The 26992-nt window shown below is 47.9% G+C and overlaps 1 protein-coding gene across 2 annotated transcripts in view; it reads right to left on the bottom strand.

Annotated features, from left to right (window-relative positions):
* The window catches only part of TP53BP2 (tumor protein p53 binding protein 2), a 109169-nt gene that overhangs the window by 41490 nt on the left and 40687 nt on the right, over positions 1-26992 (bottom strand). Inside the window, exon 1 of one of the 2 annotated variants that reach the window (XM_028158014.2) lies at positions 3925-4223. The exons of the other annotated variant lie outside the window; for it this stretch is intronic. Coding sequence (XP_028013815.2) covers positions 3925-3951 — 27 coding nt within the window. The 5' untranslated portion in view covers positions 3952-4223. Of the gene's footprint in view, positions 1-3924; positions 4224-26992 lie in introns of those variants that run through there. 2 annotated transcript variants of the gene reach the window in all.

Genomic DNA, 26992 nt, shown 5'->3' with positions numbered 1-26992 from the left:
GGAGCTCATGCTCCCACCTAGATGTTATTCCTGAGGCCACTAAGCTGTCTTTTAAACCTTCATAGACTACCCTGAGTTTCATCTACCAATGTTCTCTTAAGAGCCAATGACATTTTTTAAATTGATTGTTAGAGAAAGGGAGAGGGAGAGAGAGAAATATCTTTGTGAGAGCGAAACATTGATCAGCTGCCTCCTGCACACCCTCTACTGGGGACTGAGCCCACAACCCGGGCACGTGCCCTGACTGGGAATCGAACCACAACTTTTCGGTGCACAGGACAATGCCCAACCAACCGAGCCACACCTGCCAGGCCGTGAGATGTAAAATTTCAATGTCTCACCCTCCACTCCAGCATAAGTATACATCTCATACCCAGCTTGTCATCATGTTTTCTTTTCTCAATTACTTTGATTACAGAAGAATGTTCTGTTGAGTACCTAGCACACCGTCCAAAAAAACAACTATTTCAGTGACCTTTGACTTGATGAAGTGGCCTGACCTGAAAGGACACTCCAGATCCCTCAACTCTTGCATCCCATCCTTCTTATTCTTAGTAGCGAAGGTTGGTGAGGTTTATACTAGTGCACACGGCAAGTCATACCCACGGGTATCGGTACGCAGTTACCCCGTTTGAGCTGAAGGGCTGTGTCCAATGAACCTTAGGAAGACGTTTTAGGGGGTGCCGTCCACTACGGTCGATTACCCGGAGATGAAGGTCTACGGTATTCTTTAAAAGCTCTAGAAACGGCCCTAGCTGGTTTGGCTCTGTGGATAGCATCAGCCTGCAGACTGAAGGTCCTGGGTTCGATTCCAGTCAGGGCACATGCCTGGATTGCAGCTTGATCCCCAGTAGGGGGTCTGCAGAAAGCAGCTGATCAATGATTCTCATCATTAATGTTTCTATCTCTCTCTCTCCCTCTCCCTTCCTCTCTGAAATCAATAAAAATATATGTTTTAAAAAAAACAAAAAACTCCAGAAAGGAGAGGTTTTGTTTTATTGTTTTTACCGGCTGCTGCTGGGGGACAGGGGACATGAAGAGGGAGAGAAGCTGTTCCTTCTAGAAGCAGCATCTGAATAAAGGACGCTCCATATCCCTTCCAGATTATTCCAAATTATTTTTTTAAGTATAATCAGCTGTACACTTATGCAGTCTAATTTTGTTGTGTTGTTGCTTTTTTTCTGAAACAGGTAAAACTACAGAAAAATTTAAATGCTTTTCGGCTTTTAATTAACACAGCAGAAGTCCCAAGGCAACAAATTTCACTACAGCACATGAAATGTGAGATACTTTGCACATTTTTTTAAAACATGTGATTTATTTAGCAGACTTTGGGAATTACAATTCTATACAGAACCTACCTTAAACTTGATTCTGGGATGAAACCTAAGCTAACTTGCTATATTACTACTCAACCACAAAAAGGGAATTCTTTCAGCATATGGTATAGTCATACAAATACAATATTGCAAAGCTAGAACTTGAAAGCTTTTTTCAAAATATATTTTTATTGATTTCAGAGAGGAAGGGAGAGGGAGAAACAGAAACATCAATGACGAGAGAGAATCATTGATCGCCTGCCTCCTGCACGCCTCCTACCAGGGATCAAACCAGCAACCCAGGGATGTGCCCTGACTGGGAATCCAATGGTGACCTCCTGGTTCAGAGGTCGACACTCAACCACTGAGCCACACCGGCCGGGCTCATCATTTCTGTATCTCTCTCCCTCTCCCTTCCTCTCTGAAATTAATAAAAATATATTTACCAGTAATTTTTTAAAAAGCTGAGAGATGAGAAATATATTTAAGAAAAGTCTTATTTGCAAGTACCCAAAATATTACAGGATAAAGACACACATAACATGAGGTTACTAAGTGAAAATGTTTCATATGTTTATGTATTGCAAGGATAAGAACCTCAGTTGAAGTGGGGCAGGTGTGGGCTAGAAGGGGTCAGTGGGGGAAAGGGAGGCACATCTGTAATAATTTCAACAATAAAAATAAATCTTAAAAAAAAAAAAAGGGAGAGAGAGCATCTCAGTTTAACCAATACTGTAAATTCAGGAGAAGCTCTTACCTAGCATCTATTCAAAGCAAGGCACTGAACTAATTGCCTCATAAACAGTAATTCTAATCCTCACAACCACCCTAAGGGTGCAGTACTGTAATTATCCCCATTTTACAGGTGATGAAACTGAGGGACGATGGATTAAAAAAGAAAAAAAGCCTCTGGCCACAGAGGTAGTAGCTGAGCCAATACTAAGGGTTAGTCTGGCTTCAAAGGTGGTACACGAGCCACCACACCACACTGAGTCCTGCTAAAACTCTCCTCTGACATTAGAAAGGCGATCAGAAGAACCAGACTGCTCAATTAAATATAGTTTCAAGAGCTACATAGCTTTTTACAAATTCTGATGATCTGGTATGCAGTTGGGAGGAGGAAACCAAAGTGTTAAGAAAGCCCAAAGGATACCTAGGCATAAAGCCGATCTTTAAGGAGGAAATCCCACAGCAACAACCAACACTTGCCTTGGTCCTATTTTTAGGAAAAATGCACAGTCAGCCAGCCAGCCAGAGTTATTTCGAGACAAAGAAATGTAAATCCCAGGAATTAAACATTTTAACCGCAAAATCCTTCCCCCTTTATTCATGGTCTGTATTGACTGGGCATTCACATCACAAACTGACTTCATAACCAGGTAATAAACTAAAATAGGCCCTAGCCGGTTTGGCTCAGTGGGTAGAGCATCGGCCTACGGACTGAAGGGTCCCAGGTTCGATTCTGGCCAAGGGCACATGCCTGGGTTGCGGGCCCAATCCCCAGAAGGGGGCGTGCAGGAGGCAGCTGATCAATGATTCTCATCATTTTTGTTTCTATATCTCTATCCCTCTCCCTTCCTCTCTAAAAATTAATAAAAAAATATATATATACACACACACATACACTAAAATAGGATGCACATTGCTATGAACACTTTCAAATTCCTAGACTCCTGGCAGGACAAAATATCCAGAACGATCTAAACTCAATGATCAATTGCAATAAATTCAGTTTGTCCCCAACAGGAAAATTTAGGACACCCTCCCATGACACAAGTGGAGGGAGCAGGGGACAGAAGAGTGATACTCTGCATCTGTGACTGCAGGTAAACAAAATGTGTGGTCACTCCGACCCCAGCCTGGCTAAAAGCCGTTTCTCTGAACAGATGCAGACATGATGCTGTGCAGCCTGCAAAAGCCTAAGCCACTGCAGCCTTCCGGACGGTGCGACCTTTGAAGGAAGCAGGCATTTCCAAAATGCCTCGAACCTGCTGCACACCTGTGGCCTGGCGGCCAGGTCCGGAGCCCGCGGAGCCGGGAACCCACCCGGCCTCTCGGAGCGAGCGGGCACAGGCATTTCACTGCGACCAAAAAAACTTGGCGTTTGCATTTACTAAAACCAGTTTCCCAGCAACAGACCGAGCGGCTGGGCTGCTACTGCCGATACCAAGATCGAAATTCCACTCAAAGGCCAGCCAGGCACTCTTTTCGGGATGTGCATTTCGCTCCAACGAAAAGTTGTTTGGGGTTGTTATTTTTTTTTTTTTTTTTAAGACAAAAGCAATAAGATTCCCGGTTTCCCTGTTCGTGACCTTCCAGAACTGCAGGACCTCAGGACGCAGCCGGAGAGAAAAAGAAAAGTTTGAGTGGCTGCTCCGGAGCGGTGGCGGCGACCCGCCTCCCGCACGCGGGAACCGGGGTGGGAACCCGGAGCCTGGAGCCGCGGCCGCTCCCCCCAGGTTCGCAACGCACCGGCCCCGCCACGCGGGCTCAGGCCCCGGGGTCGGCTCGGGACCCTACCGTGGGCGCGGACCGGACCCCCCACCCGCGACCGCGCACACTTCCGGGCCTGACGCCCCGGCCCCCAGCCCGCCTGCCCACTTACCGGCATCATTTTGGACCCGAACCGCATCGAAGCGGGGGGCCGACGGCGGCCCGGAGCCCAGCGGCGGCGCCCGGGGGTCGCGGGGCGGGGGAGGGGAGCCCGGAGCGAGGCCGCCCCGGAGGCGGCGGACCTGTTGCGAGGCGGCGGCGGCGGCGGCGGGACGGCGCGGGGTCCGCACAGCCCTCCCGCGGCTGGGGCGCCTCGGAGCCCGGGCCCAACCCCGCGGGGCTCCGGACGCGGCTTTGTCTCCTCCGCGCTCGCGGCCGCGGGGCTGCCTCCTCCGCTCCGAAACCAACTAACCCGGGCCTGGCCCCCGCCGAGCCCGCGCCGGCCCCGCCCCCGCGCGCGGCCCCGCCCTCGGCGCGCGCGCGCGGGTCTGGGGGGGAGGGGAGCGCGGGGACGGGAGCGCGCGCGCCTGCGCGGGGCGGGAGGGGCGGGGGCGGGCGCGCGCGCTCGGGGGGCGGCGCCCTTTCCTTTCTTGGCGGCGCAGGACGTGCGTCGGGGGCGCGCGGCCGAGCGCCGAGAGCGCGCACCTCCTGGCGGAGCTGGGGGTTTGGGGGGCGGCGCCTCGGGAAGAGGGGAAGGCAAGAAAGACCCCCGAGGAGCAGAGGGCCGGCACCTCCCTTGCACCTCCCAACGGTGCAGGGGGTGGGACCCCTGGCCGTGGGGGTCCCCGGGCCCAGCCTCGGCGCCTGGGCCCCTCGCGGGAGGACCTGTCGGCCCCCTGGACGGCCGAGCTTTCCGGAGGCCGCGCGGACCCCCCCCCCTCCCGTCCAACAAGATGGAGATTCGCGGTGGAGGCTCGGCCTGCAGCACGTGCCGGGAGGTCCTGGGGGAAGGAGCTCTCAGCCTTTCCTCTCATTGGCCGTGGCCCAAATGCACATTTCAAACTCCCGTGTGACTTTGTGTAATTTGCAAAAAGTACGCTTTAAAAAAATGACTCAAATGTAATGTTTATACTCAACCACAATAAAAATGAATAAATAAAGCCGGCCGAGAGGTTAAAAATGTGCAAAGCAGCACTCTCTACGGAGCTTTTCTGCTGCTCAGGAATAGCTTGGATTTGTACCAGCCTCCTCCGAGGGGAGCGAAGGCCCGGAAACGGCGGTGGCTCGCCTTGAAAAAGTAGCAGAGCTGGTTCTGGCACCCGCTGCCACCCTCAGAGAGACTCCAGGAACCCGAACTGCTGAGCAGCTTTCCTTCTGCTAAAGTCCTCTGCAGGCCCACTCAGAGTCACTTCTCTGGGAGTCTAGAAAGTGGAGGAAATGCCCTGGATTTATCCAGCTTCAAGGATGGACAATCCTTTCCCAGTCTTAACCCCAAACCAGAAGCTCCATCCAACTCCAGACTGCACCATCCGGCTACATATCTGGAAATAATTCAGCTATGGCTAAATCATTTAGAATGCAAAGTTCTCCAAAACTCTAGTTTAAAGTCTTGTTATTTTTTTAAGAGAATTGTCCTGAGTTAAGTAAAGGGAATCGATCCCTTCATTGGGTCCATAAATATTCACCAAATACCTACCCTACGTTGGGTATTCTATGTGCTGGAGGTTCATTCATGAACCAAACAAAAACTGGGTGGACAATAAAACCAATAGCTAAGTATATTAATAATCACATAAATTACCAAGTAGAGTTAGTTATAAGGAGGGAAGCAAGTTGCTGGGAAGAGGAGATCATGTTAAATTGGAGAATCTTAATAAAAATAAAGAATTCTCTCTTCCTGAGACTTAGCACATTTGTGGGAAGCAAGAATCCCCCCCCTTCATTTTTTAATTTTTTTGGCAACCTGCAGCTCATAAAGGGACTATTTAGCACCCAAAAACCAGCTTCATATTCCACTGGTTTTCGTTATTTTTTGTGCATAGAAGGAAATCTCAAGCAACCTAAAGATCATCCACATTCATCCGGAAAAAGAATCCCAGATATCGGTCACGATGCCTCTAGTTCTCAACAATGAAAAACAGACCTCTTTACCGCCTGAACACTGAAACAGTCGCGCACGATAGTACATTATATCCAGTGTGAGCATCGGCAGCCCTGGCTTATGAACCAAGCAGTTCCGATAGAAATAGAAGCAAGGAGAGAGGAATTGGGGTAAGGTGGCCCCATTCTATTTTTTTTACTGCTTGTCTCACAGATGACCCGTGGCCCGAGGAGAGGGAAGGAAGAAGGGACAGCAGCTGGCACTCTGTCCCGAAACTCACTTCCAGCCAATTGAGAATTCCCTGCTGCCAAATAGCAGGTATGTTTATGTTGAGGGTTTTGTTTTCTTATCTCTCTCTCTCTCTCCCTTTTTTTTTTTTTTTTTTTTAAATCATAGAAGCAGGAAACAAACAACAAAAAACCCTGTCTAACCTTTGGGCTCATTCCTTAAATTCTGTGCCATTCACAAAAGGCTCTCCTCCGGTGGATGGTTTTCTCCCTTCCAAGCTCCACCTGCTTAGTCTGTCTAGGGCAGTGGTCGGCAAACTCATCAGTCAGCAGAGCCGAATATCTACAGTCCAACGATTGAAATTTCTTTGGAGAGCCACATTTTTTAAACTTACGCTTCTTCTAACGCCACTTCTTCAAAATAGACTCGCCCAGGCCGTGGTATTTTGTGGAAGAGCCACATTCAAGGGGCCAAAGAGCCGCATGTGGCTCGCGAGCCGCAGTTTGCCGGCCACGGGTCTAGAGCCTCCTCTGTAATTCTGTAATCAACCCCAAGAAAGAGAAGCCAAATTACCACCAGCTGGGCGGGGAGCCCTCTTCTCTTTGGGCCCTCACCTCACCCCCAGGCACATACAATTAACGACGTTTGTCTTGAGTTCAGGCTTTTGAGTTCCCAACTGTCTCCCCATTTCCCACAGCTGTTCCAAACGCTGTGTTCCTCTCCCCTTTCAGAAGATCACCCCCCACCTTCCTTCGCCAATAAAGCAGAGGATGTGGGGCTTTCACTCCTGCCATTCTGTGGACTCATTTCGCTCCTGCCACCTCCAACCCACTGACTTTGTTACTAATACTCTTGTGTGTGTGTCTGTATTTTGCCAGGCGCTGTCCTAGACTCTGGAGAGAACACAGTTGTTGTGCCACTTATTCATGCATTCATTGGTTGCTTCTTGTCTGTGCCCAGTCTTACTGGAACACAGTCTTACTGTGTACACATTGGCTGTGGCCGCTTTCTCGCCGTAGCAGCAGAGGTGAGTGGCTGGAGTAGAGGACCGTGTGGCCTGCAAAGCCTAAAAGACTTACTCTCTCTCTGCCCTGGCCGGGTTGGCTCAGTGGATAGAGCGTTGGCCTGCGGACTCAAGGGTGCCGGGTTTGATTCCGGTCAAGGGCACATGCCCAGGTTGTGGGCTCGGTCCCCAGTGGGGGGGGGGGGCGTGCGGGAGGCAGCCAATCAATGATTCCCTCTCATCATTGATGTTTCTCTGTCGCTCTTCCTTTCCCTTCCTCTCTGAAATCAATAAGAATATATTTTTAAAAATAAAATAAAATTGATAATTTAAAAAAAAATAAAAGACTTACTCTCTGGCCCTTTAAAGAGGAAGTTTGCTTGACCCCTGCTCTACCCAGCAGCAAGCATGATCTTAGCAGAAATATAATTAAGCCTATGCTTGGAACTCTCCAGTCAAAGTGGATGGGCATATGGATGGGGCAGGATTAAAGGCAGAAGCATTTCGGGGCCAGAGCATGAGTGGGTACCTGGTGTTTTATTATACTTTTCTGTCTTCTTGTGTTTGCTCTAAATTCTAGTTAGTAAAATGTTTTTTTAGAAAATAAAAAAGAAATGCTTCCCATGTCTGTTTCTGTGAGGATACATTCCTTGCTGTTAACATGGCCTCCAACCCCCTCTTGGCCTAGCTCACACTCCCGCTCCGAGAGAGTTAGGGGAGGGAGGAGGAGCAGTAGGGGTGTACCTCCCCATATTCATGACAGAAGACCCCACATTGGAGAAACCCAGTATTTGAAGACATCTATCTGCTATTGACGGCACCTTGATTTGGTTTAAGCCCGTGGTCGGCAAACTGCGGCTCGCGAGCCACATGCGGCTTGCAAGCCTCGGTCTGCCGCTCTGTTTGACTCCGACCACTGGTTTAAGCCAATCCCTGCTTTACTGAAACCAGGAGCTAATGAGTTCTTATCTTCCGTTGTCAGTCCTCTCCCCATTACCTCACCTCCCTCTTACTCATCCTTTCAGCCCCATCCCTCCCCCCCTGTAACCGTTCCCCCCCCCCCCCCCCCGTGTGAAACAGCCCGTGATGAAGTCACCAGTGACCTTTCTTTCACGGATGCAGCCAACATGTCCGTTCAGTCCTTGTCTCCTCTGACCTCCTGGAGCACTTAGCTGCTGCTCACTTCCTCCTTCCCAAGATCCTCGGTTCCCTTGACATTTGGGATGACGCTCTCATGGTTCTCCTACCTCTGTCTTTGGAAGGACGCTCTTCCTCGCCAGCCTGTACGTGTTCAAAGTCCCCCAGGCTCCATCCCCCGTCTTCCTCTTAGACAGTCTTATCCACAGTCTTAACCGTCATCTACACAGGGGTCAAGTTTTTATGTTTCCAACCCAGACGGCCTGCCTGGGCTCTGGAACTGCACCGTCCCGTGCAGAGTCTCTAGCCACGTCTAACTATTGAGCATGTGAACCGTGCCTAGGCCAGTGGTCGGCAAACTCATTAGTCAACAGAGCCAAATATCCACAGTACAACGATTGAAATTTCTTTTGAGAGCCGAAAACCGACTTCTGCGCATGGGCCACGAAGTTTCAATCGCGCTGTCCGTGCGCGCCCGCACGTGGTATTTTGTGGAAGAGCCACACTCAAGGGGCCAAAGAGCCGCATGTGGCTCTCGAGCCGCAGTTTGCCAACCACTGGTCTAGGGCAACTGAGAAACTAAGCATTTCCTTTTATTTTATTTTATTTTTTTTATTGATTTTTTTTTTTTTTTTACAGAGAGGAAGGGAGAGGAATAGAGAGCTAGAAACATCAATGAGAGAGAAACATCGACCAGCTGCCTCCTGCACACCCCCCACTGGGGATGTGCCCGCAACCAAGGTACATGCCCTTGACCGGAATCGAACCTGGGACCTTTCAGTCCGCAGACCAACGCTCTATCCACTGAGCCAAACCGGTTTCGGCAGCATTTCCTTTTAATTCGTTGACATGGAAATGGCCACATGTGGGTAGAGGCTAAAAGATGAGACCGTGTAGATATAGACTATTTTCTTCATCACAGAAGGTTCTGTTGAACAGCTGGACATCCATGTCCCGTCATATCCAACCCCTGGTTGACACTGCCTCCTGGCTGTCTCAAAGTAATGTGAACTCAACTTCTCTAAAGCCAGACACATAGCCCTTCTCCCCAATCCTGGTCCTCTCCCAGTATTTCCTGTCTCAGTGACTGGCACCAGGGTTCATTCATTTTCTCAAAGCCAGAAATCTAGGAATCATGCTTGACTGTATTTCTCCTTCATCTCCAATATCTAGTCAAGCTCTGTCCTTTCTGTCTTAAATATTTTTCCCAACTCCTTGCCTTCTATCACCACAACTACCTTGTTCAAGCTCCCACTCTCTCTCACATATCTGATCTAGACACCCTTGCTTAAAGTTCCTCCTTAACATTGCCCCCAAGCCCCTGAATATCTGCCGCTGCCCATCCTCCAGTCTTCACAGCTACCACATTCCCCTCCTGAGACAGCCATACCATCGTTTTTCTGTCCCTTTTGCCTTTTAAAAAAATATATTTTTATTGATTGCAGAGAGGAAGGGAGGAGGGAGAGAGAGAAACATCAATGATGAGAGAGAAACATTGATCGGCTGCCGATATTTTAGCAGCCGATCGCCACGTCATTAGTCTTGGACTGACTTGTTTGGTGTGCGCAACAGGAAATATTTCGCTTTCGGAGAACAAGAAAAATAGGTTTATTTGCGTTACCCTTATTAATTTGTGCAGTTATTCAGTGTCTGGTAAGTTAATGTTCAAGAAAAAATGTTAATTTTTATTAAAATGTTCTATTTTATGTTAACGATGACGTTTATTTCAGCCCTTTGTATTCAGCATGTCTCTATCGAAATAAACCTACGTTTCTATGAAAATGGAAGCTTGTGGTTTTTTGCGGCCCACACACACTTAATCCTTGTTTATCTGGCCCGTGTCAGCCTTTGAGTTTGACATGCTTGGCCTAAAGGAACAGAGACCGTTCTGCATGTTGTCACCAGCCAGTGGGTTTTTTTTTTTTTTCTTTTATATATTTTATTGATTTTTACAGAGAGGAAGGGAGAGGGATAGAGAATCAGAAACATAGATGAGAGAGAAACATCTATCAGTTGCCTCCTGCACACCCCCCACCGGGTATGTGCCCGCAACCAAGGTACATGCCCTTGACCGGAATCGAACCTGGGACCTTTCAGTCCACAGGCCGACGCTCTATCCACTGAGCCAAACCGGTTAGGGCATAGCCAGTGGGTTTTAAATTCACTGGAGCCAAATCCAAACAGGAGGGAAGATATGGAATCAAAAGTCAAAACAGAGGCAAGACTTGTGAGCAGAAAGGCTGCCCTCAGACAGGCTTGTGGGAGACAAATAAAGCATCGCCTCCCACAAGCTGTATCAAACCCAGCTCCATCTAACCCTGGTCTTAACCTCAACCCATTATGCATTCCCCATTCTTATCTTAGACCGAAATCCCTTGTGGGCTGATGGAAGGCAGCTCTGATACTTCAGATGAGGACTTCAGATAAGCTTCATGTAAAAAAAAATGCTTGTAGCTTCTCACGGGTGCCAGCAGAGAACTGCTTAGTCAACAGGGCCCCTGCTCCTGGAGGTCCCCAGGGGGCGTGGGCCAGCAGGCAGGAGCTGTCTGGGCGAGAGGTTCTGCAGGAGACCCCGTGCAGGGCTGGCTGGTCAGGCGTGATTAAACTGGGTGCGGATGGGCGAGGGTGTCGTTCAGACAGGAGCTGCTACTGAGATAGTGATCATAAGGTAAGTGGCAAAGGGCCAGGCGGTGGGCGGGGCGGGGCTCAAGTTGCCAGGCAAGCTGTCCGACAAGGAGGGCAGAAACCAGCGAAACGGAACACCGCGCGCGCACCTGAGAGACGTGTTGTTCTGACACCTCACTGGGTCAGAGGAGCCCATTTTAACGCAAGGCTGCCCGGACTGAGCTGGACAGTCCTGTCCCAGACACGTTTCATTTCCTCTTAAAGGGCTGGGCCTCCTCTCTGTATCCAGGGACGCAGTGTCATACTCCGGGTCAGCTGGGGAGGAAGCCTGTAGCTCAACTCCCCTGCTGAGAGCTGGCATCAACGAAGGTGGTTTCTGGGGTGTGATTTGTAGGCTCTGCCTGCGTGATCTGTGGGTGGGGGTGCGAGGGGCACATCCACGCTGAGATCTGTAGAGGCAGCTCTCCTACAAACGAGACGAATCATGAGCCACATGCTTTTATGATTTGATTAGAAAAACTCCATGAATAGTCATAATAGGAACTACCTTTGATTCTCAGTTCCATGCCAGACCCTGAAACAACATATTATATCTTATTAAATCCTCACAACAGCCCTAGCCAGTTTGGCTCAATGGTTAGAATGTTGGCCTGTGGACTGAAGGGTCTTGGATTCAATTCTGGTCAAGGGCACGGACCTCAGTTGCAGGCTCGATCCCCGGCCCCGGTTGGGGCGCATGCAGGAGGCAACCATTCGATGTCTCTCTCACATCAATGTTTCTCCGTCTCTCCCCCTCCCTTCCATTCTCTCTAAAACAAAAACTGTCCTCTGGGGAGGATTAACCACAACAACACAACCTTCACAACAACCTTAAGAAATGGATGCTATGAATAGTCTCAGTTTACTGATGAAGAAACGTGACTTGGAGAGATGAGTAAGAAGGTCACTGTTAGTGAAAAGTAATGGCAGGTCTCCTTGCTGCGCTAGGTCTACGCTCTCCTCTTCTGCTTCCAACCATAAGCGAAAGGAAACTTGGAGAAACACCTGAGCAGCGACGCTGGTGGCAGGAACAGCAGCAGCTACAGGCCTGTGGGTTCCCCAGCTGAAGTCTGTCCCTTTCGGTAGCGTGCTCAAGGCCGCACAACCGACGTGTGCCATTAGGACAGGCGGATGCGTTCAGCCGCCCAGGAGGGTTTCATCGTCTCCTAGGATGACAGGAGGACTGGGAGAGGTGTGGTCAGCTCCGGTTCCTATTTTGGACACGGGTGTCCACTGACCAGTAGGTTTCCCCCTCAAATTCAAGTCCACCCAAAGTTCTCGGTGACCATGAAGAGGGTTATACACACCATCACACGGTGATGTGGGGCCCAGGTATGTCCTATGATCTGAGCCACACTGCCAAGGACACCGATGCATCCAACAAGGAGGTGAGGGTAACTGACAGAACTTGTTGAACCAGAAGGAGCCTGGCTGCGCCCGGGTGGCCAGGTTGAGGCGGAGGTGGCGCCGCCCAGCTACACTCAGGAGCGGCAGGCAAGCTGACACTGTCACCTTTGGGGACATATGTGTGGATGCGGAGGAGCCAGCCTGCGGGAGCAGGATGCTGGTGGGATGTGCAGGATCGAACTAAACACGAAGCCAGGGGGTAAGGTGGACCAGGGAACCACTACTGGTTGAATGTAAGGACGGCAAGAGATGTCTGCGGATCTTGGTGGGCTGTGATAATTCCAGAGAATGCTCGCAGCTTCAGTCAGGAATCTGAAGTCAGTCTGAGAATAAGTTTGTTTTTTTAAGTATAGGGTAATAATAAATGGAAGGAATTTTCAACAAGGCGGAAGAAAACCTCCCCAAGTGTGTTCATTCTTGGGTACCAAGAACTACAGGGCAGCGATGGATGGATGAGTCAAGAGATCAAAGAGCTTCTGAGTCTCTGTGACTAAGTGTTTCTCAGATGTAAGTGGGGGAAACCAGCCCCTTTAACTAGAGACGGCCTGAGTCCTCTACCTCTTCCCCCGAAATGAGCCGAGTTGGTGCCTAAGAACTTCAGTCCCTGAAAGGAAATAAAGCAGAGTGGCTAAAATACGGCGTCAGTGTCACCTAGACCCACACGGGAATCCATCCCTGCCACTTCATACCTGCGTGGCATTAGACAATTTACTTAAAATCTCTGGAAGCCTCAGTTTCCCCGTCTGTAAAATGAGGAAACCAATACTTAGCTCTCAGGTTACTGTGAGAATTAAGGGGGATAGTATATGGAAAACATTTAGCTCAGAACCTGGCCCATAGTAAGCATTTAATAAGAGTATCTACCATTATTCTTTAAAATATATTTTTATTGATTTCAGAAAGGAAGAGAAAGAGAGAGAGAGAAATATTAATGATGAGAGAGAATCATTGGTGGGCTGCCTCCTACATGCCCCTCACTGGGGATCGAGCCTGCAATCCAGGCATGTGCCCTGACCAGGAATCAAACCTTGACCGCCTAGTTCAGCGGTCGGCAAACTCATTAGTCAACAGAGCCAAATATCAACAGTACAACGATTGAAATTTCTTTTGAGAGCTGAAAACCGAATTCTGCGCAATGGGCCATGAAGTTTCAATTGCGCGCTCTATATGTGCGCTCGCACATGGTGTTTTGTGGAAGAGCCACACTCAAGGGCCAAATAGCCACATGTGGCTCGCGAGCTGCGGTTTGCCGACCACTGGCCTAGTTCATAGGTTGATGCTCAACCACTGAGCCACGCTGGTCGGGCTCTATCGTTTTTACACAGCATCAAAGTCACCCCACCCCTCACGCAGGACCATGGGGCTGTTGGTGTTGATTACACAGAGCAAACCCTCTGGGAAAGGCTGAACGTCTCTGTCTGGGGGCCACATTTCCCCTGTCACAAAGGCCCAAGGCCCGGAGACCGTATGTGTTAAGCCTTCATTCCCCAGGCAGAGTAGCTATCTTGTCTTACCTCAGTCTTTGATTGTCATTCCTTCGCAGTGCCATGCTTTCTCAAAGCCCACAGAGATGCCCCTTAGCTGTTTTGGTCTTTAAATAGGGGTACTAATGCCTGCTTTTCTTACTTCACAGGATTGCCATGGGGGTCGGGCACTTGAACATATGTGAAGCGAGAACTCACGGAGAAACATGAGAGAGACTTGGGTCAAAATGACCAACTCGGCTCTCGAACCAGCAGCTGGAAAGAGGTGGGAATGAAGGAAAGGGTGCTTTTCAGGAAAGAGCAAGGGAGTGAACGGAACTCAGTGAGGGAGTGGCCACTGGACAAGGGAAAGAAGTCAGAGCCTGGTTCCTATAGAATCTATAGTATAGATCAACATGGCCCAAGACTGAGGGAGGATGTTCTGTACCAGGACCCAAGCCGTTGTCAAGGTCGCGGAACGAGATCACCCAGCCGCTCCCTCCCTGGACCTCAGAGCACAGGGACCCTGCACAGCAGAGGGACTGAGGGGCTGTGGAGAGGGCTGGCAGGCCTCGGGGTGCAGGTGTTATCGCTGCCAACCACTGCAACCCTGATGCTTCCCGCGGCATTAGCAGAACTGCATGCTGAGGTCATCTGGGGGCAACCACAGGGGGGCCCGGTCTCATCGCATGAGTCTTCTAGAAGATGGACACTGAAGGAGGAAGGGGGTCTGACACGAGGCAGGTTGTCTGTTGCTGTGATCTGGGGACCACGTGGAAGGACCTGAGTGCAACGCCAGCCAACAGCCAGCAAGGAGAGAGCCTCGTTTCTGGAATTGCAGGAAACAGAATTCAGCCAACAACAAGATTCTAATAGCCAGAAGCAAAGATGAAATCTTAAGGCTTATCAAATGTCTTTCCTCAAAAAAAAAAAAAAAAAAAAAAGAACCAAAATGACCTCATTAGGTGCTCAAATAATAAGGGCTCTCATTTATTGAGTGTTTAGGACTTACTGAGCACTTTCATCATATTGTTTTATTAAATTCTTACAATTCCATCAAGTGGTAATTAGATCTCCATTTTACGGAGGAAACACCCAACCACTCAAAAAAGGGACGGTGACCTGTGCCAGGGAAGCGGAGGACTGGTCTTCACGCTCAGGGCTGCTTGATTCCAAATCCCACTCTTTCTACTGTGTAACCCTGACCTGCCTGGGGGCCTGGTGGCTGAAGTGGGACATCCACACGGAGCAGACCGGTCAGCACTCTCCCCTTTGGAGAGTCAACGCCCCTTAATCTCTCACCTCATCCTTGGATACATCGGGTTTCCATGTGGGTTTTCCAGGACAGAGGCAAATGGCTTTGCCAAATCGTTTCGGATCAATACTAGTAAGTGAACTCTAGAACTGGTGTGCACAGTGGCCACGACCTCCCAGCTCCACCCAGGTATTCTGTTTCCCGAGATGACTCATGGTATCTGGTCCTCATCCATGGGCCAACCCTCCAGCAACGCTGAAGGCCTCCATTCACTCTGGGCGGTATCTGTCCATCCCCTGGGATTCCCACTTGCAAGACCTTCTGCTCCCATGCCCCCGGCAGGCTCGCTGTCTGGAGCCTGGGAAGGGTTTGCAGTGGGACTGAATGGGGATCCCCACCGTGTGATTTTTCCCACGTTTTCTCAGGGGCAACATTCACCCATACACACAACCCTGCAACATGGTGCCGGGCTGGGGGAAATGCATCAGGAGCCCCTGAGCAAGGTCAGAGCCATCAGAGCTAACGAGTCACAAGGTCCTGTCGGCGTGTTTGAGCATAGACCTATGAACCAGGAGGTCACGGTTTGATTCCCAGTGAGGGGGTTGGGGGAGGGGGGTGTGCAGGAGGCAGCCAATCAATGATTCTCTCTTATCATTGATGTTTCTATCTCTCTCTCTACCTTCCTCTCTGAAATCAATAAAAATATTTTTAAAATATATTTTATTGGTTTTTTTACAGAGAGGAAGTGAGAGGGATAGAGAGTTAGAAATATTGATGAGAGAGAAACATCGACAGCTGCCTCCTGCACACCCCCTACTGGGTATGTGCCCGCAACCAAGGTACATGCCCTTGACCGGAATCGAATCTGGGACCCTTGAATCCACAGGCTGACACTCCATCCACTGAGCCAAACCGGTTAGGGCAATAAAAATATTTTTTTAAAAATAAAAACAGCCGAAACCGGTTTGGCTCAGTGGATAGAGCGTCGGCCTGCGGACTCAAGGGTCCCAGGTTCGATTCCGGTCAAGGGCATGTACCTGGGTTGCGGGCACATCCCCAGTAGGGGGTGTGCAAGAGGCAGCTGATCGATGTCTCTCTATCATCGATGTTTCTAGCTCTCTATCCCTCTCTCTTCCTCTCTGTAAAAAAATCAATAAAACATATTAAAAAAATAAATAAATAAAAAAAAATAAAAATATACCAGTATATATATTTTTATTGACTTCAGAGAAGAAGGGAGAAGGAGAGAGAGAGAGAAACATCAATGATGAGAGAGAATCTGATTGGCTGCCTCCTGCAAGTCCCCCACTGGGGATCGAGCCCACAACCCCGGCATGTGCCTTTGACCAGAACCAAACCCAGGACCCTTCAGTCCACAGGCCGATGCTCTATCCACAGAGCCAAACGGGCTAGGGCAATACTGCTATTTTCTTTTTTTAAGACTCCCAAAGGAAGCAGTGGTTAAGAGAAATGTCCCTGGCAAAGCTGCCTGCTCCCTCTGTGGGTGAACAATTGGAGGGGAATACCAGGTGTGGTGGGGGTTTGTGTGGACTCTAGAATGTTCCATAAGCCCGGCTTATCCCCTCTCGTAGCTGCAGAGAGGAGAGTAGTCAAGGTTGCTGGGAAAAGGGTTCATGTTGATTTCCCAACACAAAGAGCAGATTAGTCAACTTGGAAAAAATTCAGAGAAGCTGAAATCCTTCCCAAACTCCCGGCTTCATAAATCAGCTGAGACAGTAATCCACCCTTCACATTCTGGAAAGTTGGACTTGCATCATCGACCAGGCCGAGAGAAGCAGCCCTGGATTGTGACTTCAATCAGTGATCACTGAAGCCAACTACAAAGGGCCGTGTCCGCGAGGAGATGCGTGGGAAGAAAAAATGGGTTCAGGGAGAGGAAGGAGGCCAAATCCTGCTTCCGGGGTCCCTGGACAAGCAGCCCTGTCTCTGGAGAAAGACCCCCTGATGCGGCCAAGGGGTTACTCACCGAGCTTTAGGGGAACATAGGGAAGGCCTCCCAGAGCCGCGATGCTTCTGTTGTCCAAATTCCACGCTTAGGAAACAGCCTTCTGATGATAATGACAGTCACCCGAGAGCCCCTCTATGAGAAATGAGGGCAGCGCTCCCTCCACGGGCATGGACGGGAGGCCCCGGCATGCTGGCCACTGGAAAGGGAGACCTGGCTGCAAATTCTGCTGGCGTTCCACTGGACCTGTCAGTGCCTGGCAGGCATCAGTCTGTCCCTGGAGGGGACAGAGAAAATCCAGGGGCAGGACCTCGAATCCAAGGACTGAGCGGAGCCCTGAGCTCAGGGCCTCTCCGAAGTGCCATTGGGCTCTGTGAGCGACCTGCTTGATTCCCATCAGCGGCTACGACCACTCACCCTCCCCGCACCCCTCCAAAAACACAAAACAAAAAACACACCTTTCCTCACCAGGATGCTTAGAAAACTCCTTTCTAGCCTGAAGTCTGGAGGCCAGTGCCGAGCCCATAATGACCGTACAGGGGTGACAAGAAGGTGGATTGATATCCTAATCATCTCTCCAGCCTCCCATGGCTGGGCCCTCACCTTTGCTTGATGTGGTGACTTCCTGTAATAGCAAGGATCTTTTTCACTGAAAATCATTCATCTCTTTCTTTTGTTCATGCAGTAGTTTGACTGGGATTGCTACGCAGGCCTTCATCAAACCCATAAAGAGTCTGGGGCCGCGGGGTAGAGAAGAGAACTTCGTACTAGCCGCAGGAATGAGGAGAAGAGGCCTCTGGCTTGTCTAGTGGCCATGCACCCATTTCACAGCATGTGAGAAAGGGAGCAAGACCCCAAGTTCTAAACCAGAGAGCAATACCAAATGTTTACCTAAGATGTTTTTAAAAAACACATATTTCCTGCCCGGCCGGCGTGGCTCAGTGGTTGAGTGTTGACGTATGAACGAGGAGGTCACGGTTCGATTCCCGGTCAGGGCACATGACTGGGTTGTGGGCTTGGACCCTAGTGTGGGGCATGCAGGAGGCAGCCGATCAATGACTCTCTCTCATCATTGATGTTTCTCTCTCTCTCTCCCTCTCCCTTTCTCTCTGAAACCAATAAAAATATATTTTAAGCCGAAACCGGTTTGGCTCAGTGGATAGAGCATCAGCCTGTGGACTCAAGGGTCCCGGGTTCGATTCCAGTCAAGGGCATGTACCTTGGTTTCTGGCACATCCCCAGTAGGGGGTGTGCAGGAGGCAGCTAATCGATGTTTCTCTCTCATCATTGATATTTCTAACTCTCTATCCCTCTCCCTTCCTCTCTGTAAAAAGTCAATAAAAATATATATATATATATTTTAAAAATAATAATAATATTTCTTGCAGAACATTTAGTTTTGAGTATCGTAGTTTTCGGTGCATCCATCAGTATGAACGAGAAGGAAAAGGTACATCTGTCAGCACAACCACTTTGGAAAATTTAGAAAGCTCTTCCAAATCTGAACACACGCAGCCCAATGGCTGAGCAATTCCACTCCTAAATCTCTACCCAACAGAAATGCAAACAGATAGTCAAAAAGACATGTACAAGAATACTTTTAGCAGCACTGTTTGTCATCAAAACTGGGAAGAACACGGGGAAAGTTCTATATAATCATAGTGGAAGGAGCTATCCTAAGTATGACACAAAATCCAGACTCCGTTTTTTAAAGAATAACAAATTAAATTACATGTAAAGAAATGATCGGTACCACATAGAGAAAGTAACGCATTCAAATAAATTACTAACAGCACACCATTAGTGAGAGGAACTTTTCAACTTACCAAGATACCAACACTGACAACGTATGTTTTTATTATTGGAGCATAATGACTTGGTATTTGTATATATTGCAAAATGATCACCATAATAAGTCTAGTTAGCATCCGTCACCATACATAGCTACTTTTTTTTTTTTAATTTCTGATGCAGAGGACTTTTTGGATATCTCTTGGCAACTTCCAAATATGTAATATATTACTAACTATAGTTACCATGCTGTACATTACATCCTCACGACGTAATTATTTTATAACTGGGAGTTTGTACCTTTTGACCCCCTTCATTCATTTCTCACTCCCACCCGCTGCTACTGGCAACCCCCAGTCTGTTCTCTGTACAGATGAGCTTGGTCTGTTGTTGTTGTTTTAAATTCTGCATTTCATTGAGATAATATGGCATTTGTCTTTCTTAGCAACTTATATTTTTTAAATATTTTTTTTATTTTTTACAGAGAGGAAGGGAGAGGGTTATAGAGTTAGAAATATCGATCAGAGAGAAACATCGATCAGCTGCCTCCTGCACACCTCCTCCTGGGGATGTGTCCGCAACCAAGGTACATGCCCTTGACCGGAATTGAACCTGGGACCTTTCGGTCTGCAGGCTGACGCTCTATCCACTGAGCCAAACCGGTTAGGGCAGCAACTTATTTTTTTATTGGGAGTTAGAGGCCTTAGGAGAAAATAGCAATTGAAAAACAGCACTTTTTTTTTTCAATAAGGCAACCTGGGAATATTGAACAAGAACTGTAAAATCCTTCTCTGAGCCTTTACTTGTCCTTTGGGGTCTAACACTCTCACGTTCCTATCAATGCTATTTCTAATGATGGAAACATGAGAAATACATTGAAACATTATTTTCCTTTCTAAAATGCATGTGTAGATGATATTAATTCAAACATGTGAAATAGCACTGCGTTAAAAGTGGGACACCAAATGGTATGGTTAGTCAAACACTTGTTACAATTCTATGAAGTCTCTGTAGAGACATTACGGGGAGAAAATACATTTTGAGGAGCGGGAACAGTCTCTAATGAAGTGTTCATCCCTCTGGCAGGCGCTGCAGCAGAAGAAGGAGGACCAGTGGGCACAGTACTAGGTCAGTACTGGCAGAGGAAAGAATACCTGGGATAGGATTACTGATGTCCCACCTTTGGCACCCAGGGCAGTCCAACTGGCCCGCTAGCCGTGACCCACACGCACCCAAGGGAATACATGCCACCTGGTGGCTGGATGTGAAAATTACAGCTCTGTTGATTCCTGGAGGTCAGACTTAACTCCTAAGAAAAACTAAGTAGCTGGCCATTAAGGGTGAGCTTTTCATGCCCCCAAAAGCATCGTACCTGGCTCCTGGCTTATCACTGCCACGTCCTAAAAGTCCTCTTACTGCCTCTCCACGTTTGCCAGGGTTCTCAGTCACGCCTCTTCTCACCCTCAATCAACATAACGTCTTTAGCATCTTTCCTCTGAGAACGCCACGTGCAGGACACGTTACTGTACGTGTGAATGGTCATGTCCTCGATGACTGCAAAGCCATGCCTTTACCCCGGCACATTCTCTAATTCTTCTCCAGAAACACAGCAATATATTTTATTAGTAAGCAATCAAAAGATAAATTCACAAAGATAACTCACATTCTGTGTCACTGTCCTTTTTTTTTTTTTTTTAATGGCTCATTCATTATAGAACACTGTCCTCATCATTCAACCAACCCTTGATTATTCTTTGGGATATCGTCTGGGGGCAATTAAAATAGCAGCATTTCCTTTCGCGTCGGTTTGTGTTACTGTTATTATTAGTGTCCTTCCAGAGAGACCTACCTGCTTGAAAAGACAGCCCCCTCCAGGTGACAAGTCCTGATGTGACACTGAAAAGGTGAGGAAGGTTCTCTGGAAAGAAACTTCCAGATGCCGACACTGACTCCCTTAGTTTTTGCTGATTACCCTTCCTGCTGACTTCTACTTCCTTGTTACTCAGCTGACCGTTCCTCATCTATTTGTCATGAGATTAAATAGGTCATAGCAGCCCAGCCGGTGTGACTCAGTGGTTGAGCATTGACCTATGAACCAGGAGGTCACGGTTCAATTCCCGGTTATGGCACATGCCCAGGTTGCAGGGCTCCATCCCCAGTAGGGGGTGTGCAGGAGGCAGCCGATCCATGATTCTCTCTCATCATTGATGTTTCTATCTCTCTCTCCTTATCCCTTTCTCTCTGAAATCAATAAAAATTTATTTTTTTTAAATGGTTCATAGCAGGAGCTCAATTAAACACCAGTCCCTTCTCTTCTCGCCCATTTGAACCATCATGCTCGTGTAAAGGCCAGAAGTATGAAACAGAATGGCAAGTGCCCGTCACGTAGGATGTGAAGTGGGGAAAGTGTTGGGGTTCAGCCCCTCATTCCAATTTTTAGGTTCATCATGGCTTTGACAAGTCCTCACTCTGCCACCCCCTCCATCCTAACACCTGTCCACTCAGAGGTGGGGCACCCATCAGCCCTTCAGTCCATCTCCCCCCACCTGGACTGTCTGGGCCTGATCAGGAAATGTTTCCAATCCTCTTTTCCTAAACCCACCTCGCCACAGCACCCTGATGTCTTGCTCTTTTTCAAACTCATGGATCTTTAGAAGATATACACAAAGAGAACCTTGAGAACAGACACGAAAGACTTCAGAAAATGGGTGGCATTCGTCTAAAAAGCCCTCCAGTTAACCGGCTGCCAACACGTTGATTATTCTTTGCTCCCTTGGTTCTTGCTGTGCTTGTCCAGGATCAAAACAGCAGAAAGGAGTTAACATCACCAGTAATGAGACAGACTGACAACGTGAGCTTCCTGATAGTGTAACACACCAGGAAGGATGCTATCTTTGCCAAAAATGCACAACACGGCCCTAGCCGGATTGGCTCAGTAGATAGAGCGTCAGCCTTCGGATTGAAGGGTCCCAGGTTCAATTCTGGCCAAGGGCACATGCCTGGGTTGCAGCTTGATCCCCAGTGGGGGGGGGGGGGTGCAGGAGGCAGCCGATCAATGATTCTCTCTCATCATTGATGTTTCTATCTCTCTCCTTCTCTCTTCCTCTCTGAAATCAATAAAGAAATATATATATATATTTTAAAATGCACAACACAAATCTAATCATGAGAAAACACAAGACAAATCCAAACTGAATGACATTGTACAAAACTACTTGTCTATGTGCTTACAAAGTGGCAAGGTCCTGAAAGATAAGAAAGACTGAGGAATTGTTCCAGATGAAAGGAGACTGGAGGGTCATTTCAAGGGCATTATTGAGACAAGCAGCAAAATCTGAATATGGACTGTATATTAGACAATAGTATTTATTATATCAAGGTTGAATTTCCTGAATTTTATAACTGAACTATTGTTATACAAGAGAATGTCCTTGTTCTTAGGAGATATCTGCTGATGTATTTTGAAGTAAAAAGGCACAAATAGTTTAGGAGAAAAATATTGTGAATATATATAAAGTCATAAAGCAATTGTGACAAAATGTTAAAATTGAGGTCAAGAGAATGTGGGAGTTCTTTGTCCTATTCTTGTCACCCTTCTGTAAGTTTGGAATTATTTCTAAAAAAGAAAACACAAAAATAGGATAACATTGAAGAATCAGGTCCTCCGCTTCTATTTTTGGATAGATGTTTCATGCAAGAAAGGGGGAGAGTTTACATGGAGCCCTTCTGGCAATTGCATTTTTAAGCTGAGTGGTCATGGGGATTAGATTGTTTGTCTACGTGGGCCTGGCAAGGTTATTCTCTTATCAGAAAGAAGGCCCTGATTGGCCTCACGGGTTCTCCTAACTAATCCTGCTTCACTCCACCCACTCAGTCCGTGGGACGCACAAATAATTACAGTTGATGAGTAGTAAGTGCTTATGTCTGAAGCATTGAGCCAACCTTTTATTTTTTTAAATATATTTTTATTGATTTCAGTGAGGAAGGGAGAGGGAGAGAGAGATAGAAACAGCAATGATGAGAGAGAATCATGGATCAGCTGCCTCCTGCACACCCCCTGGTGGGGATCAAGCCCACAAACACAGGCTTGTGCTCTGACCGGGACTTGCACTGTGACCTCCTGGTTCAGAGGTCGACGCTCAACCAACTGAACCATACTCGCCGGGCGAGGTAACCCTTTAATAGTATTAGGACATTGAATTCCCATCACAATCTTATGAGATATGTACTATTACTCTACCATTTTTACAAATGAAGAAACTGAGGCACAGAGAGGGTAAATAGATTTCACAAGGTCACAGAACTGCTCCACGGACAAGCCAGGAATTGAAATCACGTCTGCCTGACTCCAGCATCAATGCTCTTAACTACTGTGCTACTTAAGCCCTGAACCGTGGCTCTTGGGTAGACTCTGGTCTTTGGAGATAGGATAGTACTTGTGGGGAGAAGGCACATACCCGGGCTTGGATAGCGAGGGTACCAGGCAGACATAAGCACATCAGATACCACATCAAACTGTCAGCACAACCAGCCCACAGTCTCCTGCAGGCCAGAAGCAAGGGTGTGTGGGAAGCAGTTCTTGAATGTTGATCCACAAGGTCAAATGCCCTCAGTTTCTTCGTTTACAAGGTCATGTTTGGTCGCAGAGACTGAAGCACCCCAAGTCACACATGGCAAGGGTCCCCGAACCCAGGGACACGGCTTCACTGAGGGCTCCCCAGGGTCAGGAAGAGATCGTTCACTCACGAGGTGAACATTCCCTACTTGCTCAGTGTGTGACAGGCGCTGGGCCGCAATGGAGAAGAGGCCCTGCCGGGAAGGCGCTCTGAGAAACAAGACTCATACTCCGATGGTCAGCACCTCTGGTACAATCATCACAGACCGGAGACAGGCCTCCGCGCGGGACCTGCAGACACGGTTCAACATGCCCTGCACGGCAAAACACATACCTAGTAAAGGGCACAAGCCTTCAGGGAACAGCTCGATAACGTTATGCTCACCAGCACAGGGCTAACCCTGAATATGGACCGTGTGGGGTTGACACTCTACCCAACTGAGCTGCCTGGCCTGGGCTAGCATATTCTTGATAAATGGAGGAAAATACCGGAAGGGCCGTAACCGGTTTGGCTCAGTGGATAGAGTATCGTCCTGTGGACTGAAGGGTCCCAGGTTCTATTCCAGTCAAGGGCATGTACCTTGGTTGCAGGCACATCCCCAGTAGGAGATGTGCAGGAGACAGCTGATTGATGTTTCTAACTCTCTATCCCTTTCACTTCCTCTCTGTAAAAAAAATCAATAAAATATATCTTAAAAAAAAAAGAAGAAAATATCAGAAGGAATGTTTAAATGAAGTAAAAGTGGATGCTTTGGGGGAATGAGTCTAAAAGGTGGGGCAGGAGTCGGCTGCCTTTAGTGCTATTTTAAAAAATCTCAGTGCAATAAAATGTTGATTTAAAAAATGCTAATGCAATGTAACTAGGCAGGTGTCATCCTTGGTATAGGGAGCGGCTTACTACCTATTGTGTAGAGCTGTACTGGGTTATATGGTAGCCACTAGCTGTACGTGACTTATATTTTAAAATAAGGTGAATTGAGAACATAGAGCTAAAGGATCAAAGAGGAGATCTCTGCTAAATCCAGGGATATGAGAAAGAGAAGAGAAAAATTATGTAAGGACACTGGAGTCAAAAAGTTTATATAGCCCAGCCGGTGTGGCTCCGTGGTTAAGTGTTGACCTATAAACCAGGAGGTCACAGTTCTATTCTATATCCTAGCAAGCGATCGAACTCCAGTTCTTCCAGTTGAACTCTTGAGGGGACACTTTGCATATCAGCTTTTTATATATAGATAGATAAACAGACAACCCTGGGACAGAACAGAATAAAGAAACCACGTGAACACAATGGGTTCTGAGCCAAATCTTTTGAAAAGAGTAGCTCTGAGGAGAGCCTATTGTGTAAGCGCCAGGGAAGCAGAAGGGATGAAATCTGAGAGAGAGAAGCGGGTAGATCCAGGCTCCCACCGCCCCCCGGTGAACCTGACTAGAAAGGCCCCAGCTACATGGGGGCGGGGGAAATGCTGTTACACTAGGCTCCTGCTCTGCGTTCTTTGAGGCCTTCCCCTCTCATACGATCTAAACCATTAGGTATCTGATCCAAGAAACAAATTCACAGTTAATTCATGGGCTCATGTCCACTAATACCCGATGTCTGTCACGTGACTTTTTCCACAAGCGCCTGAGCGTGTCTTCATTGTGAGCAGTATGTCAACCGAAGAAACGTCCAAACGTCCAAAAACTGTGAGCATTTTTTGAGTATATTTGAGCCAAACTGACGACAATTGCTGGGAAGCAAAATCTCAATGGATTGAGAAAAATGCTCTGGAGGATGGCGGTTTTACACCTTGTTTTATTTTTTATTTTTATTTTTTAAAATATATTTTATTGATTTTTTTTTTTACAGAGAGGAAGGGAGAGGGATAGAGAGTTAGAAACATCAATGAGAGAGAAACATCGATCAGCTGCCTCCTGCACACCTCCTACTGGGGATGTGCCTGCAACCAAGGTACATGCCCTTGACCGGAATCGAACCGGGGACCTTTCAGTCCATAGGCCGACGCTCTATCCACTGAGCCAAACCGGCTAGGTCTACACCTTGTTTTATACATTACAATCAAAGGAGGAGGCTCAAGAGGTTACAGGAAATACACTGGTGATAGATCAGGGAGGTGGGAGAAAGCAAAGCGGGGAAACCTCTGGGATTGGATAAAAAGTAGAACAAATAGACATAATTATTTTACATTTGTGGGTACAGGATAGTGAGCAGTTAACCAACTGAGCTATGTGGCCAGGGCTGAACAAATCTCTACCCAGAGAAAAAGCAGCATTTTTGCTGCAAAAGCACGTTTGTGTAATAGCACCCCAGAGCTCTCTGTACCTCGGTTCCCTCATCTGTTCCTGCCATGCATGGCTGTACAAATGCCCGAGTGCTGGCTTTAAAGGTGTTCACTCCAAATATTAGGATGAGTGCCAAGGAAAATCTGAGCCGGGTTGAGCAGTACAACCTGTAGCTGTCCCTTTAAGAATTCATTGAATCCCCTGACTGGTTTGGCTCAGTGGATAGAGCGTCAGCCTTCGGACTCAAGGGTCCCAGGTTCGATTCCGGTCAAGGGCATGTACCTTAGTTGCAGGCACATACCCAGTAGGGAGTGTGCAGGAGGCAGCTGATGGATGTTTCTCTCTCTCTCTCTCATCGATGTTTCTAACGCTTTCCATCTCCCTTCCTCTCTGTAAAAAAAAAAAATCAATAAAATGTATTTTTTTTAAAAAGAATTCATTGAATCATTTCAAACCAAAGGGCTCTACAGATCATCTTGGGGCTTAATCCTTTATAGACGCAAGAAACAAGGGGATGAATTGACTAGAAACCCAATCCTTAGTGTCTAAAGTGGGGATGAGATGTTCTTTTCGGAGCGCCTTTAAAGAAAAGTAATTCCGTTTCCTGAAATAGTCCAGGCTTCAAGTGGAGCTGTTACGCCGGAGAGTTGAGTTAAAATAACCTCTAAACGTTTTTCCCAACCGGCCTCGCCCCCACCCTCTCATTTCAAAGAGAATCAGGAAGGCTCCTAGGAGAAGGTTATTGTGTCCAAGTCTTGCCAAAAATGTAAGAAAAGCAACTCCTGCTTGGCTCCAGGGGGCAATTATACTTCCTAAAAATAAAATGAGCCTCAGCTAGGAAAATGAAAAGCTTGCTAGAGCAGAAGGTTAGTTTTTCTTTTTTGGTCTCCTTTCATCACTGTGTGATTTACTTTAATGGTAGCCTGTCACGTCGAATGGGATGACTCAGTGGACTGGTGGTGGGTTACACGGCATTTTGTCCCTGGTCACCCCCCTGCCCAGGAAGAAACTGGTGGTTAGTCCCTGCAGAGACATGCTCCCCACCGATTATGATTCTCCATCGTCACCTCCTGGCCCTCACTTTTACCTCCAGCGGAAGACAGAGAAGGACCCCCTAGGAGGGTGGTGGCTCATTTCTGATGGGCAGACGTGAAAAGCTGTTTCGAATCCTAATTTGGCCCATCGGTTCCTAAAACGGCAGCACGGAATTTATGCTCCTAACTGCCCTTTATCGATCTTCCAAGAGTGAAACTGTCTTCTCCAATGGAAGTTTAAGGGAATGAATGAGTTGGTGTTTCGGGCAGGGGTGCTCTATAATTGCACAGCATGA

Source organism: Eptesicus fuscus, chromosome 24 (genome assembly GCF_027574615.1).
Source record: "Eptesicus fuscus isolate TK198812 chromosome 24, DD_ASM_mEF_20220401, whole genome shotgun sequence".
Classification (NCBI taxonomy): Eukaryota; Metazoa; Chordata; class Mammalia; order Chiroptera; family Vespertilionidae; genus Eptesicus; species Eptesicus fuscus.
This window is presented reverse-complemented; position numbering and strand designations above follow the sequence as displayed.